Source organism: Salvelinus alpinus, chromosome 9 (genome assembly GCF_045679555.1).
Source record: "Salvelinus alpinus chromosome 9, SLU_Salpinus.1, whole genome shotgun sequence".
Classification (NCBI taxonomy): Eukaryota; Metazoa; Chordata; class Actinopteri; order Salmoniformes; family Salmonidae; genus Salvelinus; species Salvelinus alpinus.
The window spans coordinates 4,909,699-4,926,451 of NC_092094.1; the positions used below are offsets into that span (position 1 = coordinate 4,909,699).

General features: G+C 44.9%; 1 protein-coding gene across 1 annotated transcript in view; it reads left to right on the top strand.

The window, feature by feature from the left end:
• Positions 1-16,753, top strand: part of LOC139584192 (transcription factor 12-like) — a 45,287-nt gene that overhangs the window by 23,126 nt on the left and 5,408 nt on the right. The window contains exon 7 of the mRNA XM_071415748.1: positions 15,042-15,277. Within this exon, the coding sequence (XP_071271849.1) occupies positions 15,042-15,277 (236 nt within the window). The remainder of the gene's footprint in view (positions 1-15,041; positions 15,278-16,753) is intronic.

The window sequence follows — 16,753 nt, forward strand, 5'->3', positions numbered from 1 at the left end:
CTGCCGGTTTCTATTGCCAATCGGTGGTCACTCAGCCTGTACTTGGTAAGGATCTGTCTCTGCTTCGAATCTCTGACAGAGTAGAGATATTCAGCCAATTCATATTCTCTGTTTAGGGTCAGATAGCAATTTAGTCGGCTTTGGGATTTTGTTTCGTTTTTCCAATGTTGTAAATATGAGTCCTTTGATTGGTTCATGATTTTGTTTATTGGAATTCTTTCTTTTGAAGCAGTGCCGGTGTCAGCTTGGTTGGTTAGGTCCAACACCAGCTGACTGAGAGGGCTCGTTTCTGGGCTCAGTTCTTGGGTTTGAAGTGCTTTAAATTGCAGACTCGAATTTGGACTTGAATTTAGATGTAGCCAAAATTTTAATGATCTTTTCTGTATTTTCATTATTACTGGAAAGCGGCCCAATTCTGCCCTACATGCATTAGTTGGTGTATTTCTCTGGACTTGTAGGATTTTCCGACAGAATTCTGCATGTAGGGTTTCAATTGGATGTTTGTCCCACATTTTAAAGTCCAGTTTATTGAGTGGCCCCCAAACCTCACTTCCGTAAAGAGCTATTGGTAGGATTACACTGTCAAATATTTTGGTCCAAATTCTAATTGGGATGTTGATTTTGAATAATTTCATTTTTATTGCATACAATGCTCTGCGGGCTTTTTCTTTGAGTGCATTCACTGCCATATTAAAGTTTCCCGATGCAGATATGGTCAGACCAAGGTAGGTGTAATTTTTTGTGTGTTCAATTATGTTGTTGTTCAGGGTGAATTTATATTTGTGTTTCTGACATCTGTTTTGTTTTTGGAAAATCATGATTTTAGTTTTTGGGAAATTTACTGCCAGGGCCCAATTATGGCAATATTGCTCTAGAATATTAATGTTCTGTTGAAGACCTTCTTTGGTTGGTGATAGAAGTACCAAGTCATCAGCATATAGCAGGTATTTCACCTCTGTGTCAAATAGTGTGAGTCCTGGGGCTGGAGAATGGTCCAACATGTCTGCTAATTCATTGATATAAATGTTGAAAAGATTTGGACTCAAACTACAGCCTTGTCTCACACCTCGACATTGTGAAAAGAATTCTGTTCTTTGGTTTTTGATTTTTATTGCACACTTGTTTTCTGTGTACATACATTTTATTAAGTCATACACCTTACCACCAAGCCCACTTTGTAGAATTTTGTAGAATAGCCCTTCGTGCCAAATAGAATCAAATGCTTTTTTAAAGTCAATAAAGCAAGCAAAGATTTTGCCCTCTTTTTTTTGGTGGACGTGTTTATTAATTAGTGTGTGTAAGGTGTATATATGGTCAGTAGTGCGATGGTTAGGGAGAAAGCCAATTTGACATTTAGTTATTACATTTTTTTCTTGAAGAAAGGTTTGGATTCTTGAATTCAAAATGCTACAGAAAACCTTTCCCAAGTTACTGTTTACACAAATTCCCCTGTAATTATTGGGGTCTGATTTGTCTCCACTTTTGTGGATAGGGGAGATGAGCCCCTGGTTCCAGACATCAGGGAAGCAGCCAGAAGTTAAAACCATGTTGAACAATTTAAGCACAGCATTTTGCAACTCAGGTGTGCTGTTTTTCAGCATTTCATTTCTGATGTTGTCTAGACCACAAGCCTTCTTTGATTTAATAGATTTGAGCTTTTCATTTAGTTCTTGTTGGGTTATTGGGTAATCTAATGGATTTTGGTTATTTTTAATGACTGATTCAAGGATTTTCAATTTTTCTTTAATTTCTAATTGGTTCTGTTTTAAGTCTTTTTGTGGGATGTTTTTGTATAGATTATCAAAATAAGTTTTCCAAATTCCTACATCTTGTATGGCTAATTCTTGTGGCTTTGTTGTGCTTAAATTGTTCCACATGTCCCAGAACTGATTTTGGTCAATTGCGTTTTCAATTTCATCAAGTGTCTTGTTGGTATAATTCAGTTTCTTGCGTTTCAGTGTATGTTTATACTGTTTCAGAGTTTCAAAGTATTCATATCGTAGCTCTGGGTTGTTTTGCTGCTTATGTTTTTTGTTTGACATTTGTCTTAGGTGTTTTCTAATTGTTTTACATTCATTATCAAACCATTTGTCAGAAACATTTAGTTTTTTGTTTCTGATGTTGCATTTCTTTGGTTTTCTCAAATTTGCTTTCGATGCTGCTTTTTGGAATATGCAGTTGATGTTTAGAGTAGCCGAATTGACACCATCTTTATTGTTTTGGTATTGTGAGTTATTGAAAAACTGTATAGAGTTCATCATTTCTTTTGAGTTCAATGTTTCAATGAATCCCTCTGCACTGTTTGGAGCCCATCTGTATGATTGGTTTATGTTGAAGAGTTTATTGGGCAGTTTTTTTGAATGAATATTGCCGGTTAATTTCTTCAAAAACACGTTGATCTGACTGTGATCTGACAATGGTGTCTGTGGTCTGACAGTGAATGCACTAATGGAGGAGGGGTCAATGTCCGTGATGGCATAATCGACTACACTTGTCCCAAGAGCTGAGCAGTAAGTAAACTGACCTAAAGAGTCCCCTCTGATTCTACCATTAAGCATGTACAGGCCTAAGGCTCGACAGAGATGCACTAACTCCTTCCCATTTTTGTTCAGTATTTGGTCAGGACTGTTTCTATTATTTATAATAGGGCTGCTGTACAAGGAGGGGTGACCAAATATGTGGTGGTTACCTCCCGCATCAGTGTAGTCAGGCTCAGAACCTGTTCTTGCATTGAAATCTCCACAAAGAAGCACTTTACCCTCTGCCTGAAATGTAATGATTTCTGTATGGAGATTGTCAAAAAACTGATCATCATAATATGGTGAATCTGAAGGAGGAGCATAAGCTGCACATATGTACACGTCATTATCACAATAGCTTGTACCTTTGTTAAGTTTTAGCCAAATGTGACTGGTACCTTTTTTCATTTCATTCAGTGCCAAGTCCTGCTTATGCCAAATGATGATTCCACCTGAGTCTCGGCCCCGTTTAACATTTTTATGTTTGATTGATGGTAGTAAACTTTCTCTATAGCCTGAGGGACACTGAGTATCTATGTCTCCACGACACCATGTTTCCAGTAGGATTATGATGTCCTGTCCCTGGATGTTGTTAATAAATTCTGGATTTGTTGTTTTATAACCAAAATGTGAAGAGTAAAGTCCCTGGATATTCCAAGAGCTGATAGTTAATGATCTCATTTATAATAAGTGATATTCACTGGTTTGAGTAAAGTACATTGAAAACAATACAAAATAATATATATATATACAGTGGGGAGAACAAGTATTTGATACACCGCCGATTTTGCAGGTTTTCCTACTTACAAAGCATGTAGAGGTCTGTCATTTTTATCATAGGTACACTTCAACTGTGAGAGACGGAATCTAAAACAAAAATCCAGAAAATCACATTGTATGATTTTTAAGTAATTAATTTGCATTTTATTGCATGACATAAGTATTTGATACATCAGAAAAGCAGAACTTAATATTTGGTACAGAAACCTTAGTTTGCAATTACAGAGATCATACGTTTCCTGTAGTTCTTGACCAGGTTTGCACACACTGCAGCAGGGATTTTGGCCCACTCCTCCATACAGACCTTCTCCAGATCCTTCAGGTTTCGGGGCTGTCGCTGGGCAATACGGACTTTCGGCTCCCTCCAAAGATTTTCTATTGGGTTCAGGTCTGGAGACTGGCTAGGCCACTCCAGGACCTTGAGATGCTTCTTACGGAGCCACTCCTTAGTTGCCCTGGCTGTGTGTTTCGGGTCGTTGTCATGCTGGAAGACCCAGCCACGACCCATCTTCAATGCTCTTACTGAGGGAAGGAGGTTGTTGGTGTAGATCTCGCGATACATGGCCCCATCCATCCTCCCCTCAATACGGTGCAGTCGTCCTGTCCCCTTTGCAGAAAAGCATCCCCAAAGAATGATGTTTCCACCTCCATGCTTCACGGTTGGGATGGTGTTCTTGGGGTTGTACTCATCCTTCTATTCCTCCAAACACGGCGAGTGGAGTTTAGAGCAAAAAGCTCTATTTTTGTCTCATCAGACCACATGACCTTCTCCCATTCTTCCTCTGGATCATCCAGATGGTCATTGGCAAACTTCAGACGGGCCTGGACATGCGCTGGCTTGAGCAGGGGGACCTTGCGTGCGCTGCAGGATTTTAATCCATGACGGCGTAGTGTGTTACTAATGGTTTTCTTTGAGACTGTGGTCCCAGCTCTCTTCAGGTCATTGACCAGGTCCTGCCGTGTAGTTCTGGGCTGATCCCTCACATTCCTCATGATCATTGATGCCCCATGAGGTGAGATCTTGCATGGAGCCCCAGACCGAGGGTGATTGACCGTCATCTTGAACTTCTTCCATTTTCTAATAATTGTGCCAACAGTTGTTGCCTTCTCATCAAGCTGCTTGCCTATTGTCCTGTAGCCCATCCCAGCCTTGTACAGGTCTACAATTTATCCCTGATGTCCTTACACAGCTCTCTGGTCTTGGCCATTGTGGAGAGGTTGGAGTCTGTTTGATTGAGTGTGTGGACAGGTGTCTTTTATACAGGTAACGAGTTCAAACAGGTGCAGTTAATACAGGTAATGAGTGGAGAACAGGAGGGCTTCTTAAAGAAAAACTAACAGGTCTGTGAGAGCCGGAATTCTTACTGGTTGGTAGGTGATCAAATACTTATGTCATGCAATAAAATGCAAATTAATTACTTAAAAATCATACAATGTGATTTTCTGGACTTTTGTTTTAGATTCCGTCTCTCACAGTTGAAGTGTACCTATGATAAAAATGACAGACCTCTACATGCTTTGTAAGTAGGAAAACCTGCAAAATCGGCAGTGTATCAAATACTTGTTCTCCCCACTGTATATACATACATATATATATACATATACACACATACATACATACATACACACACACACACACACACACACACACACACACACACACACACACACACACACACACACACACACACACACACACACACACACACACACACACACACACACACACACATACATACATACATACATACATACATACATACATACACACACCATTATATATAAATATTATTATTATACTGGTGCCAATAAAATTAAGAATAGTTGTAAACAAATTAATAAGAATGGAATAAGACTGCACAAAAAATAAGTACAATGCAATCTGCAACCCTGTGTGTGTGTGTGTGCCCGTGAATTAAAGGGTCTGTCTAGCTCAGTAGTCTGCATATTAGTTGCAGTAGTTGGCGCACCTCTCCTATCTCTGATTGTTCTAGGTGTCTTTTGCCAGAGGTTACCTCAGCATATGTAGGCTGATGATCTGAATGATACATGGTGTGGACTGCATCATGTGGTGTACTTCTCTGAAGGACAGTGTTCTGTCTGACCCTGGAGTAGTGGTCAGAGCTGTGTTGTGATGGGCCAGGTCCAGTAGAGATGTGTTGTGACGGGCCAGATCCAGTAGAGCTGTGTTGTGATGGGCCAGGTCTAGTAGAGATGTGTTGTGATGGGCCTGGTCTAGTAGAGCTGTGTTGTGATGGGCCTGGTCCAGTAGAGCTGTGTTCTGATGGGCCTGGTCTAGTAGAGCTGTGTTGTGATGGGCCTGGTCCAGTAGAGCTATGTTGTGATGGGCCTGGTCTAGTAGAGCTGTGTTGTGAAGGCCCTGGTCTAGTAGAGCTGTGTTGTGATGGGCCGGGTCTAGTCGTGCTGTCCTGAGGCGGGTCTGGTCTCGTAAATCTGTGTTGTGTTGGGCCTGGTCTAGTAGAGCTGTGTTGTGATGGGCCTGGTCTAGTAGAGCTGTGTTGTGTTGGGCCTGGTCTAGTCGTGTTGTCCTGATGCGGGTCTGGTCTCGTAAATCTGTGTTGTGATGGGCCTGGTCTAGTAGAGTGTTATGCTGATGAATGAGGACCCAAAAGCGACTTAAGAGAAACAGAGTCTTTAATCCAGTCTTAAACAAACAATGATACTCCTGGATATTATCATAGGAAAATCCAAAACAGGAAACTGAAATCCTCTCGTCAGTAGAGAGGAACGACTGGAGACGCGACCACAGACTGCAGGTCGCTTCAGGAAGGCACAGGCCGTAGCTGACATAGACACCTGCTCACACGCAGCATCTGAAGAAGGCAAAAACACGACAGGGCGGAACAAGGACACAGAACAGCAAACATCAAACAAGAATCCGACAAGGACAGAAGCGGAAAACAGAGGGAGAAATAGGGACTCTAATCAGAGGGCAAAATAGGGGACAGGTGTGAAAGAGTAAATGAGGTAGTTAGGAGAATGAGAAACAGCTGGGAGCAGGAACGGAACGATAGAGAGAGAGAGCGAGAGAGGGAGAGAGGGAGGGGGAGAGAGAGGGATAGAAAGAGGGAAAGAACCTAATAAGACCAGCAGAGGGAAGCACAGGGACAAGACATGATGATCAAAGACAAAACATGACAGTACCCCCCCACTCACCGAGCGCCTCCTGGCGCACTCGAGGAGGAACCCTGGCGGCAACGAAGGAAATCATCAATCAACGAACGGTCCAGCACGTCCCGAGATGGAACCCAACTCCTCTCCTCAGGACCGTAACCCTCCCAATCCACTAAGTACTGGTGACCACGTCCCCGAGAACGCATGTCCATGATCTTCCGTACCTTGGAAATAGGTGCGCCCTCGACAAGGACGGGGGGGGGGGGGGAAGACGAACGGGAGCGCGAAGAAAAGGCTTGACACAGGAGACATGGAAGACAGGGTGGACGCGACGAAGATGTCGCGGAAGAAGCAGTCGCACAGCGACAGGATTGACGACCTGAGAGACACGGAACGGACCAATGAACCGCGGAGTCAACTTGCGAGAAGCTGTCGTAAGGGGAAGGTTACGAGTGGAAAGCCACACTCTCTGACCGCGACAATACCTAGGACTCTTAATCCTACGTTTATTGGCGGCTCTCACAGTCTGCGCCCTGTAACGGCAAAGTGCAGACCTGACCCTCCTCCAGGTGCGCTCACAACGTTGGACAAAAGCCTGAGCGGAGGGAACGCTGGACTCGGCGAGCTGGGACGAGAACAGAGGAGGCTGGTACCCAAGACTACTCTGAAACGGAGATAGCCCGGTAGCAGACGAAGGAAGCGAGTTGTGAGCGTATTCTGCCCAGGGGAGCTGTTCTGCCCAAGACGCAGGGTTTCGAAAAGAAAGGCTGCGTAATATGCGACCAATCGACTGATTGGCCCTTTCTGCTTGACCGTTAGACTGGGGATGAAACCCGGAAGAGAGACTGACGGAAGCACCAATCAAACGACAGAACTCCCTCCAAAACTGTGACGTGAATTGCGGGCCTCTGTCTGAAACGGCGTCTAACGGGAGACCATGAATTCTGAACACATTCTCAATGATGATTTGTGCCGTCTCCTTAGCGGAAGGAAGCTTAGCGAGGGGAATGAAATGTGCCGCCTTAGAGAACCTATCGATAACCGTAAGAATCACAGTCTTCCCCGCAGACGAAGGCAGACCGGTAATAAAGTCTAAGGCGATGTGAGACCATGGTCGAGAAGGAATGGGAAGCGGTCTGAGACGACCGGCAGGAGGAGAGTTACCTGACTTAGTCTGCGCGCAGTCCGAACAAGCAGCCACGAAACGGCGCGTGTCACGCTCCTGAGTAGGCCACCAAAACCGCTGGCGAATAGAAGCAAGCGTACCCCGAACGCCGGGGTGGCCAGCTAACTTGGCAGAGTGAGCCCACTGAAGAACAGCCAGACGAGTAGAGACAGGAACGAACAGAAGGTTACTAGGACAAGCGCGCGGCGACGCAGTGTGAGTGAGTGCTTGCTTTACCTGTCTCTCAATTCCCCAGACAGTCAACCCGACAACACGCCCTTCAGGGAGAATCCCCTCGGGGTCGGTAGAAGCCACAGAAGAACTAAAGAGACGGGATAAGGCATCAGGCTTGGTGTTCTTATTTCCCGGGCGATAGGAAATCACGAACTCGAAACGAGCGAAAAACAACGCCCAACGAGCTTGACGTGCATTAAGTCGTTTGGCAGAACGGATGTACTCAAGGTTCTTATGGTCAGTCCAAACGACAAAAGGGACGGTCGCCCCCTCCAACCACTGTCGCCATTCGCCTATGGCTAAGCGGATGGCGAGCAGTTCGCGGTTACCCACATCATAGTTGCGTTCCGATGGCGACAGGCGATGAGAAAAGTAAGCGCAAGGATGGACCTTATCGTCAGAAAGGAAGCGCTGGGACAGAATGGCTCCCACGCCCACCTCTGAAGCGTCAACCTCGACAATGAATTGTTTAGTGACGTCAGGAGTAACAAGGATAGGAGCGGAAGTAAAACGCTTCTTGAGGAGATCAAAAGCTCCCTGGGCGGAACCGGACCACTTAAAGCAAGTCTTGACAGAAGTCAGAGCTGTGAGAGGGGCAGCCACTTGACCGAAATTACGAATGAAACGCCGATAGAAATTAGCGAAACCGAGAAAGCGCTGCAACTCGACACGTGACTTAGGAACGGGCCAATCGCTGACAGCCTGGACCTTAGCGGGATCCATCTGAATGCCTTCAGCGGAAATAACAGAACCGAGAAATGTGACAGAGGAGACATGAAAGGCGCACTTCTCAGCCTTCACGTAGAGACAATTCTCTAAAAGGCGCTGGAGTACACGTCGAACGTGCTGAACATGAATCTCGAGTGACGGTGAAAAAATCAGGATATCGTCAAGGTAAACGAAAACAAAGATGTTCAGCATGTCTCTCAGTACATCATTAACTAATGCCTGAAAGACAGCTGGAGCATTAGCGAGACCGAACGGCAGAACCCGGTATTCAAAATGCCCTAACGGAGTGTTAAACGCCGTTTTCCACTCGTCCCCCTCTCTGATGCGCACGAGATGGTAAGCGTTACGAAGGTCCAACTTAGTAAAGAACCTGGCTCCCTGCAGAATCTCGAAGGCTGACGACATAAGGGGAAGCGGATAACGATTCTTAACCGTTATGTCATTCAGCCCTCGATAATCCACGCAGGGGCGCAGAGTACCGTCCTTCTTCTTAACAAAAAAAACCCCCGCTCCGGCGGGAGAGGAAGAAGGCACCACGGTACCGGCGTCGAGAGAAACAGACAGATAATCCTCGAGAGCCTTACGTTCGGGAGCCGACAGAGAGTATAGTCTACCCCGAGGGGGAGTGGTCCCCGGAAGGAGATCAATACAACAATCATACGACCGGTGAGGAGGAAGAGAGTTGGCTCTGGACCGACTGAAGACCGTGCGCAGATCATGATATTCCTCCGGCACTCCTGTCAAATCACCAGGTTCCTCCTGAGTAGAGGGGACAGAAGAAACAGGAGGGATAGCAGACATTAAACACTTCACATGACAAGAAACGTTCCAGGATAGGATAGAATTACTAGACCAATTAATAGAAGGATTATGACATACTAGCCAGGGATGACCCAAAACAACAGGTGTAAAAGGTGAACGAAAAATCAAAAAGGAAATGGTCTCACTGTGGTTACCAGATACTGTGAGGGTTAAAGGTAGTGTCTCACATCTGATACTGGGGAGAAGACTACCATCTAAGGCGAACATGGGCGTGGGCTTCCCTAACTGTCTGAGAGGAATGTCATGTTCCCGAGCCCATGCTTCGTCCATAAAACAACCCTCAGCCCCAGAGTCTATCAAGGCACTGCAGGAAGCAGCCGAACCGGTCCAGCGTAGATGGACCGACAAGGTAGTACAGGATCTTGATGGAGAGACCTGAGTAGTAGCGCTCACCAGTAGCCCTCCGCTTACTGGTGAGCTCTGGCTTTTACTGGACATGACATGACAAAATGTCCAGCAGAACCGCAATAGAGGCAAAGGCGGTTGGTGATTCTCCGTTCCCTCTCCTTAGTCGAGATGCGAATACCTCCCAGCTGCATGGGCTCAGTCTCTGAGCCGGTGGGAGGAGATGGTTGAGATGCGGAGAGGGGAAACACCGTTAACGCGAGCTCTCTTCCACGAGCTCGGTGACGAAGATCTACCCGTCGTTCTATGCGGATGGCGAGTGCAATCAAAGAGTCCACGCTGGAAGGAACCTCCCGGGAGAGAATCTCATCCTTAACCTCAGCGTGGAGTCCCTCCAGAAAACGAGCGAGCAACGCCGGCTCGTTCCAGTCACTGGATGCAGCAAGAGTGCGAAACTCTATAGAGTAATCCGTAATGGATCGATCACCTTGACATAGGGAAGCCAGGGCCCTGGAAGCCTCCTTCCCAAAAACTGAACGATCAAAAACCCGTATCATCTCCTCTTTAAAGTTCTGAAAAACGTTAGAACACTCAGCCCTTGCCTCCCAGATAGCTGTGCCCCACTCCCGAGCCCGACCAGTAAGGAGTGATATGACGTAAGCGATCCGAGCTCTCTCTCTTGAGTATGTGTTGGGCTGGAGGTGATGGGGTGATGGGTGTGTGGGTCCCTGCCAAGTGTTGCATCTTTTAGGTCCTTGGCAAAGGTTCTGACACTGTCCTGATCAAGATGTACATTATCGTATAAGTGTTGACATGTCAGAGTGGGGTGGTGAGCCGTTCTGACGTTGAGTAGTGAGGCACAGTCCACAGTGATCTGTTGATTTATTTTGTCGATCAACTGTCCTGGGAAGTCTTTTCTTGGTAGGAGGGTGGACACAACTATATTGGTTGTTGGGAACACAGCCTGTGCCCGTTCTGCCACTCTTCTCACTGCCCCAGATACATCTTCACCTTTGGCATGAAGGTCGTTTGTGCCAGTGTGGATGATGATGTTGTCGAGGGTGTCAATCCTGGTCTGACTGAGTAGCTGCATTGCACTGTCAGTTGTAGGACACCAGAACTTATACACCTGGTGTCTAGGGAATAATCTTTCCTGTACTAAGAACTTCCCATTTGAATCAATAAGGATTGCAGTTGTGGGTGACTGTCTGGCTGGAGCAGACTGGGAGACTGGTATTCTGACCTGGGCTGGAGCAGACTGGGAGGCTGGTATTCTGACCTGGGCTGGAGCACACTGTGTTGGAGCAGACTGAGAGGCTGGTTGGCTGACCTGGGCTGGAGCAGACTGAGAGGCTGGTATTCTGACCTGGGCTGGAGCACACTGTGCTGGAGCAGACTGGGAGACTGGTATTCTGACCTGTGCTGGAGCAGACTGGGAGACTGGTATTCTGACCTGTGCTGGAGCAGACTGGGAGACTGGTATTCTGACCTGGGCTGGAGCACACTGGGAGACTGGTATTCTGACCTGGGCTGGAGCACACTGTGTTGGAGCAGACTGAGAGGCTGGTTGGCTGACCTGGGCTGGAGCAGACTGGTAGGCTGGTGCAGTGTCATCAGGCTGTGTGGTGGAGGCCATGCTGGTCTCGGGTTCTGCTTGTGTTGTGCCAAGCTGGTGGACATGTTCTCCAGATGCAGAGGACATAATGACTCGCTGCTGGTTGAGGAGGTCAATGTATCTCTCTCTTTGTTCTAGCTCCTTTCTTGTTGTGCTCAGATGGTCTCTGAGGTCATAATTTGTCTGACTCAGTTTGTCCATTCTGCTTTCCAGTTTAGCAATAGATGCTCTGCTCTCCTCCTTGAACTGTTTCATCTCTTCTTTAAGTTTCTGGACCGTGTCCTCCTCTTGAAGCTTGTTCTCTCTGAGTTCTATGACCTCTGCTTCGACTAGAGAGAGGGTGTTGTGGAAACGTTGCATAGCAGGTGTTCTTGGTGTTGTAGGCATGTCCTTGGCTCTGTCTGCTGCAGGTGAGGTAGGTAGAGGGACACTGAGGGCTTCTTGCTGGGTCACAGAGACCGTTGGGGGCTGCTCTTCACCGTCATCTCCCTCCTTGACTTTTTCCTCAGTTTCTGAGATGATTTCAGCTTCTGCTTTTAGGGTAGTAAACCTATTCTCAAAAGCCTGGAGGCTTGAATCATTGCCTTGTATCAATACAGTTCCATTATTATATACATTTACTGTTTGATATGTGTTGCTAGGGTCAGCTTCTTCAAAAATGCTGATCTGACATCCTTGGCTGATGCCTCTCTTTTTTGAGAAAGGGAAATGGTTGCAAATAACCCTTTTCCATATATGCCCTCGTTTGGTATTAAAAATTAAATTTGCTCTTGTTTTGCAACTGGTAAGATCTGCAAACAGGCATTCATGGTTCTGTCCCATCAACAAACCTTTGAAACTTTTCTTAGCTTTCTCTGTTTGGATGTCTGGTGGGTAAACAAGTCCCATAGCAACGCTGGTGATGTTGCCTACAATGTTGCAATAGAAGTGTTGTTTCTTGTATTATTGTCTTTTATGTCTTTAGAGGACTGCTTCACCTTGATGTCCCCTTTCCCTTTTCTTCTGTCCTTATTTTGTCCCACTTTGTCCCTTCTTCTCTTCTGTCAACTAGACACTCCTTGTTAGCTAGCTAGCTTCTTTCAGGAGAGTCCCTAGCAACTGCCTAGCAACAGGTAAACAACTTAGCTAGCTAAGAAAACGGTATAATTTTATGAAAAAATGTTACTTTTTCAAAATCCTTTCTTCTTTGTTTGCTGCTTGTTTGGTCTCCTATTCAGTCTAGCAGTTTTCTTTTGCATTTTTTCGATGTACTTTACTCTAAAAACCATATAAATTTCAATATTTTTAGGAGCTCATCTTTTCAGCTGCTGCTGCTTAATTTGGAACTCCGGAACACCTCTCTCTCTCTCTCTCTCTCTCTCTCTCTCTCTCTCTCTCTCTCTCTCTCTCTCTCTCTCTCTCTCTCTCTCTCTCTCTCTCTCTCTCTCTCTCTCTCTCTCTCTCTCTCTCTCTCTCTCTCTCTCTCTCTCTCTCTCTCTCTCTCTCTACCTCTATCTCTATCTCTCTCTCTCTACCTCTCTCTCTCTCTCTCTCTCTCTCTCTCTCTCTCTCTCTGCCTATAGAGATCAGCTATATGCTCTCTCTCTCTCTCTCTCTCTCTCTCTCTCTCTCTCTCTCTCTCTCTCTCTCTCTCTCTCTCTCTCTCTCTCTCTCTCTCTCTCTCTCTCTCTCTCTCTCTCTCTCTCTCTCTCTCTCTCTCTCTCTCTCTCTCTCTCTCTCTCTCTCTCTCTCTCTCTCTCTCTCTCTCTCTCTCTCTCTCTCTCTCTCTCTCTCTCTCTCTCTCTCTCTCTCTCTCTCTCTCTGCCTCTCTCTCTCTCTGCCTCTCTGCCTCTCTGCCTCTAGACTCGTCCCAGATCAGCTATATGCGCTCTCTAGCTAACTCTAGCCTGGTCCCAGATCAGCTTTCTCTCCAGTTCTGTTTTGTGCTGTTTTTTTTAACACATACGCTACCAGTCAAATGTTTGGACACACATACTTATTCCAGGGTTTTTCTTAATTTTTTTTACTATTTTCTACATTGTAGAATAATAGTGAAGATATCACAACTATGAAACAACACATATGGAATTATGTAGTAACCAAGAAAAGTATTAAACAAATCAAAATATATTTTATATTTAAGATTCTTCAAAGTAGCCACCCTTTGCCTTGATGACAGCTTTGCACAAGCTAGGCATTCTCTCAACCAGCTTCACAAGGTAGTCACCTGGAATGTATTTCAATTAACAGGTGTGTCTTGTTAAAGGTTAATTTGTGTAATTGTTTTGTCACTTGAACTGAAATTAGGCAAACTTTTCGAATTTTAGCGACCAGGAAATGGCGATTTCGGCATAATGCATCTTTGAGTATTACAATGATCATATCAGATTTGTTTCCCAAACAAGCAGGTAGAGAGAACATTCGCGAAGTGTGTCGTGACTACGTGTCGATACTGATAGGATCGAAAAATAAACTCAGCGATGCTCTCTGATTAGCTTTCTCCATTCAAATATTCCCTTTAGAATTAGAATCATTCCACAATACTGACGACGGATCAGCTCCCAGAGAGATATTACCACTTACGGCTACAAATATTGACGTTGGCGTTATTCTAAATGCTTACCCTATAATAGGCTAAGGCACTAAATCAAGATTTGGTATGTGCCTGTTGAGCAAGGCACTTTAACCCTCATTTGCTACAGGGGTGCTCTATTGCTATGGCTGACGCTGTAAAACAACACTTCACTGCACCTAGCCGGGGTATGTGACAACAAAACGTCTGTCTATAATTAGTCAAATATAATTAAATTGAAAGAACATAAAATAAAATAGAATTTAAATATATACAGGCCTACGTAGCCTATAATCTATTCATCTTTTGCAGTCATCTCAGGGTTTCATTTGAAGCATCATTTTATACTTTTATTTTTTGTTGTTTTAACAATTGAAAAGACATTGGCAACTTTGTAGGCTATTAGTCATTAGACAATTATTATTATTATTATTATTATTATTATTATCATTATTATTATCATTATTATTATCGTTATTATCATTATTAATATTATTATCATTATTATTATTATCATTATTATTATTAATATTATTATCATTATTATTATCACTATTATTATTATTATCATTATTATTAGACAACTTAATTCTGGAGTTTTCAGTGGTCAGAGAGACTCTTAAAACTCTTGATTCTGTGTTTAGCAGAGACCTTCTGTGTATAAAGGAATGTGGAAGGGCAAAAAAAACAAAAAAGCATCTAACGACGCACTTAGCTGTTCTACGAGTGTTCTGATGCAGTCCGTAAATAACGAATGATTTCAAGTGCAACTTTAGTAACGATGGTTTTTGGGAAACAGCTCGGCTACTAAAGATACGTCGTCAGATGGTTCTAACGACGACCTTAATGCTGCGAAGGCTCTGAGAAACGAGGCTCTGGAGCAGAGTAGTCTCTCTCTACACAGCAGAGGAAACCTAGTTGGTAATGACGTCATTTCAGCCATTTAAGCCCGCTGGCTGGGTAGATGCCTATCTGTCTGTTGAGTTGATTAAAAGCTGGTAATGGCTCAAAGATTCAACTCGATTTTTATCTGGATATCAGATTGAGAGAGTCTACTTTTTTTGTTTTTTGTTACATAAATATTCCCACCAGAGGGCGCCATGTACCAATCCTGAAACCTCCTGCTTTCTCTCTCCCGTTTTACAGCAGCATCCATGAGGATGAGGACAACCTGAGCCCGGAGCAAAAGGCTGAGCGGGAACGAGAGCGGCGGATGACCAACAACGCCCGCGAGCGCCTTCGTGTCCGTGACATCAACGAAGCGTTCAAGGAGTTGGGTCACATGACACAGCTGCACCTGAAGAGCGAGAAGCCGCAGACCAAGCTGCTGGTTCTTCACCAGGCCGTGGCTGTAATACTTAGTCTAGAACAACAAGTCAGAGGTCAGTACTCCTGCCATCCCGAACAGATCTCTCATACGAAAGAGATGATGGCTATTTCTCAATTAATCTTTCCTCGATTCCTCACATCCTCTCTCGTCGCCTCCTTTTCAAAAACACATTGGGGGAGAAGGTCTGAGGGATGACCTCGTACCTTATTTTACAATACGATCGAAAAGGAGATTAGGAAAACACAGAAACATACATATATCTGTTATATATATAATATAATATATATATATGGGCGGCAGGTAGCCTAGTGGTTAGAGTGTTAGGCCAGTAACCAAAAGGTTGCTCGATCGAATCCCCGAGCTGACAAGGTAAAAATCTGTCGTTCTGCCCCCTGAACAAGGCAGTTAACCCACTGTTCCCCACTAGGCCGTCATTGTAAATAAGAATTTGTTCTTAACTGACTCGCTTAGTTAAAAAAATAACGTGCACCTTGACTTTATCCACATATTATTCTAAAATTGATTAGTTTCCTCCCCCTCATGAATCTACACACAATACCCCATAATAGCAAAGATTTTTTTTTTTTTTAGATTTTTTTGCAAATGTATAAAAAATAAAAACAGAAATATCACATTTACATAAGTATTCAGACCCTTTACTCTCTACTTTTTTGAAGCACCTTTGGTAGTGATTACAGCCTCTAGTCTTCTTGGGTATGACACTACAAGCTTGGCACACTTGTATTTGGGGAGTTTCTCCCATTCTTCTCTGCAGATCCTCTCAAGCTATGTCAGGTTGGATGGAGAGCGTTGCTGCACAGATATTTTCAGGTCTCTCCAGAGATGTTCGATCGGGTTGAAGTCCGGGCTCTGGCTGGGCCACTCAAGGACATTCATAGACTTGTCCCGAAGCCACTCCTGCGATGTCTTTGCTGTGTGCTTAGGGTCATTGTCCTATTGGAAGGTTAACCTTCACCCCAGTCTGAAGTCCTGAGAGCTCAGGAGCAGGTTTTCATAAAGGATCTCTCTGTACTTTGCTCCATTCATCTTTCCCTCGATCCTGACTAGTCTCCCAGTCCCTGCCGCTGAAAAACATCCCCACGGCATGATGCTGCCACCACCATGCTTCACCGTAGGGATGGTGCCAGGTTTCCTCCAGACGTGACGCTTGGCATTCCGGCCAAAGAGTTCAATCTTGGTTTCATCAGACCAGATAATCTTGTTTCTCATGGACTGAGAATCCTTTAGGTGCCTTTTGGCAAACTCCAAACGGGCTGTGATGTGCCTTTTACTGAGGAGTGGCTTAGTTTGGTCACTCTACCAATAAGGCCTGATTGGTGGAGTGCTGCAGAGATGGCTGTCCTTCTGGAAGGTTCTCCTATCTCTGCTTAGGAACTCTGGAGCTCTGTCAGAGTGACCATCGGGTTCTTGGTCACCTCCCTGACCAAGGCCCTTCTCCCCCGATTGATCAGTTTGGCCAGGCGGCCAGCTCTAGAAAGAGTCTTGGTGGTTCCAAACTTCTTCCATT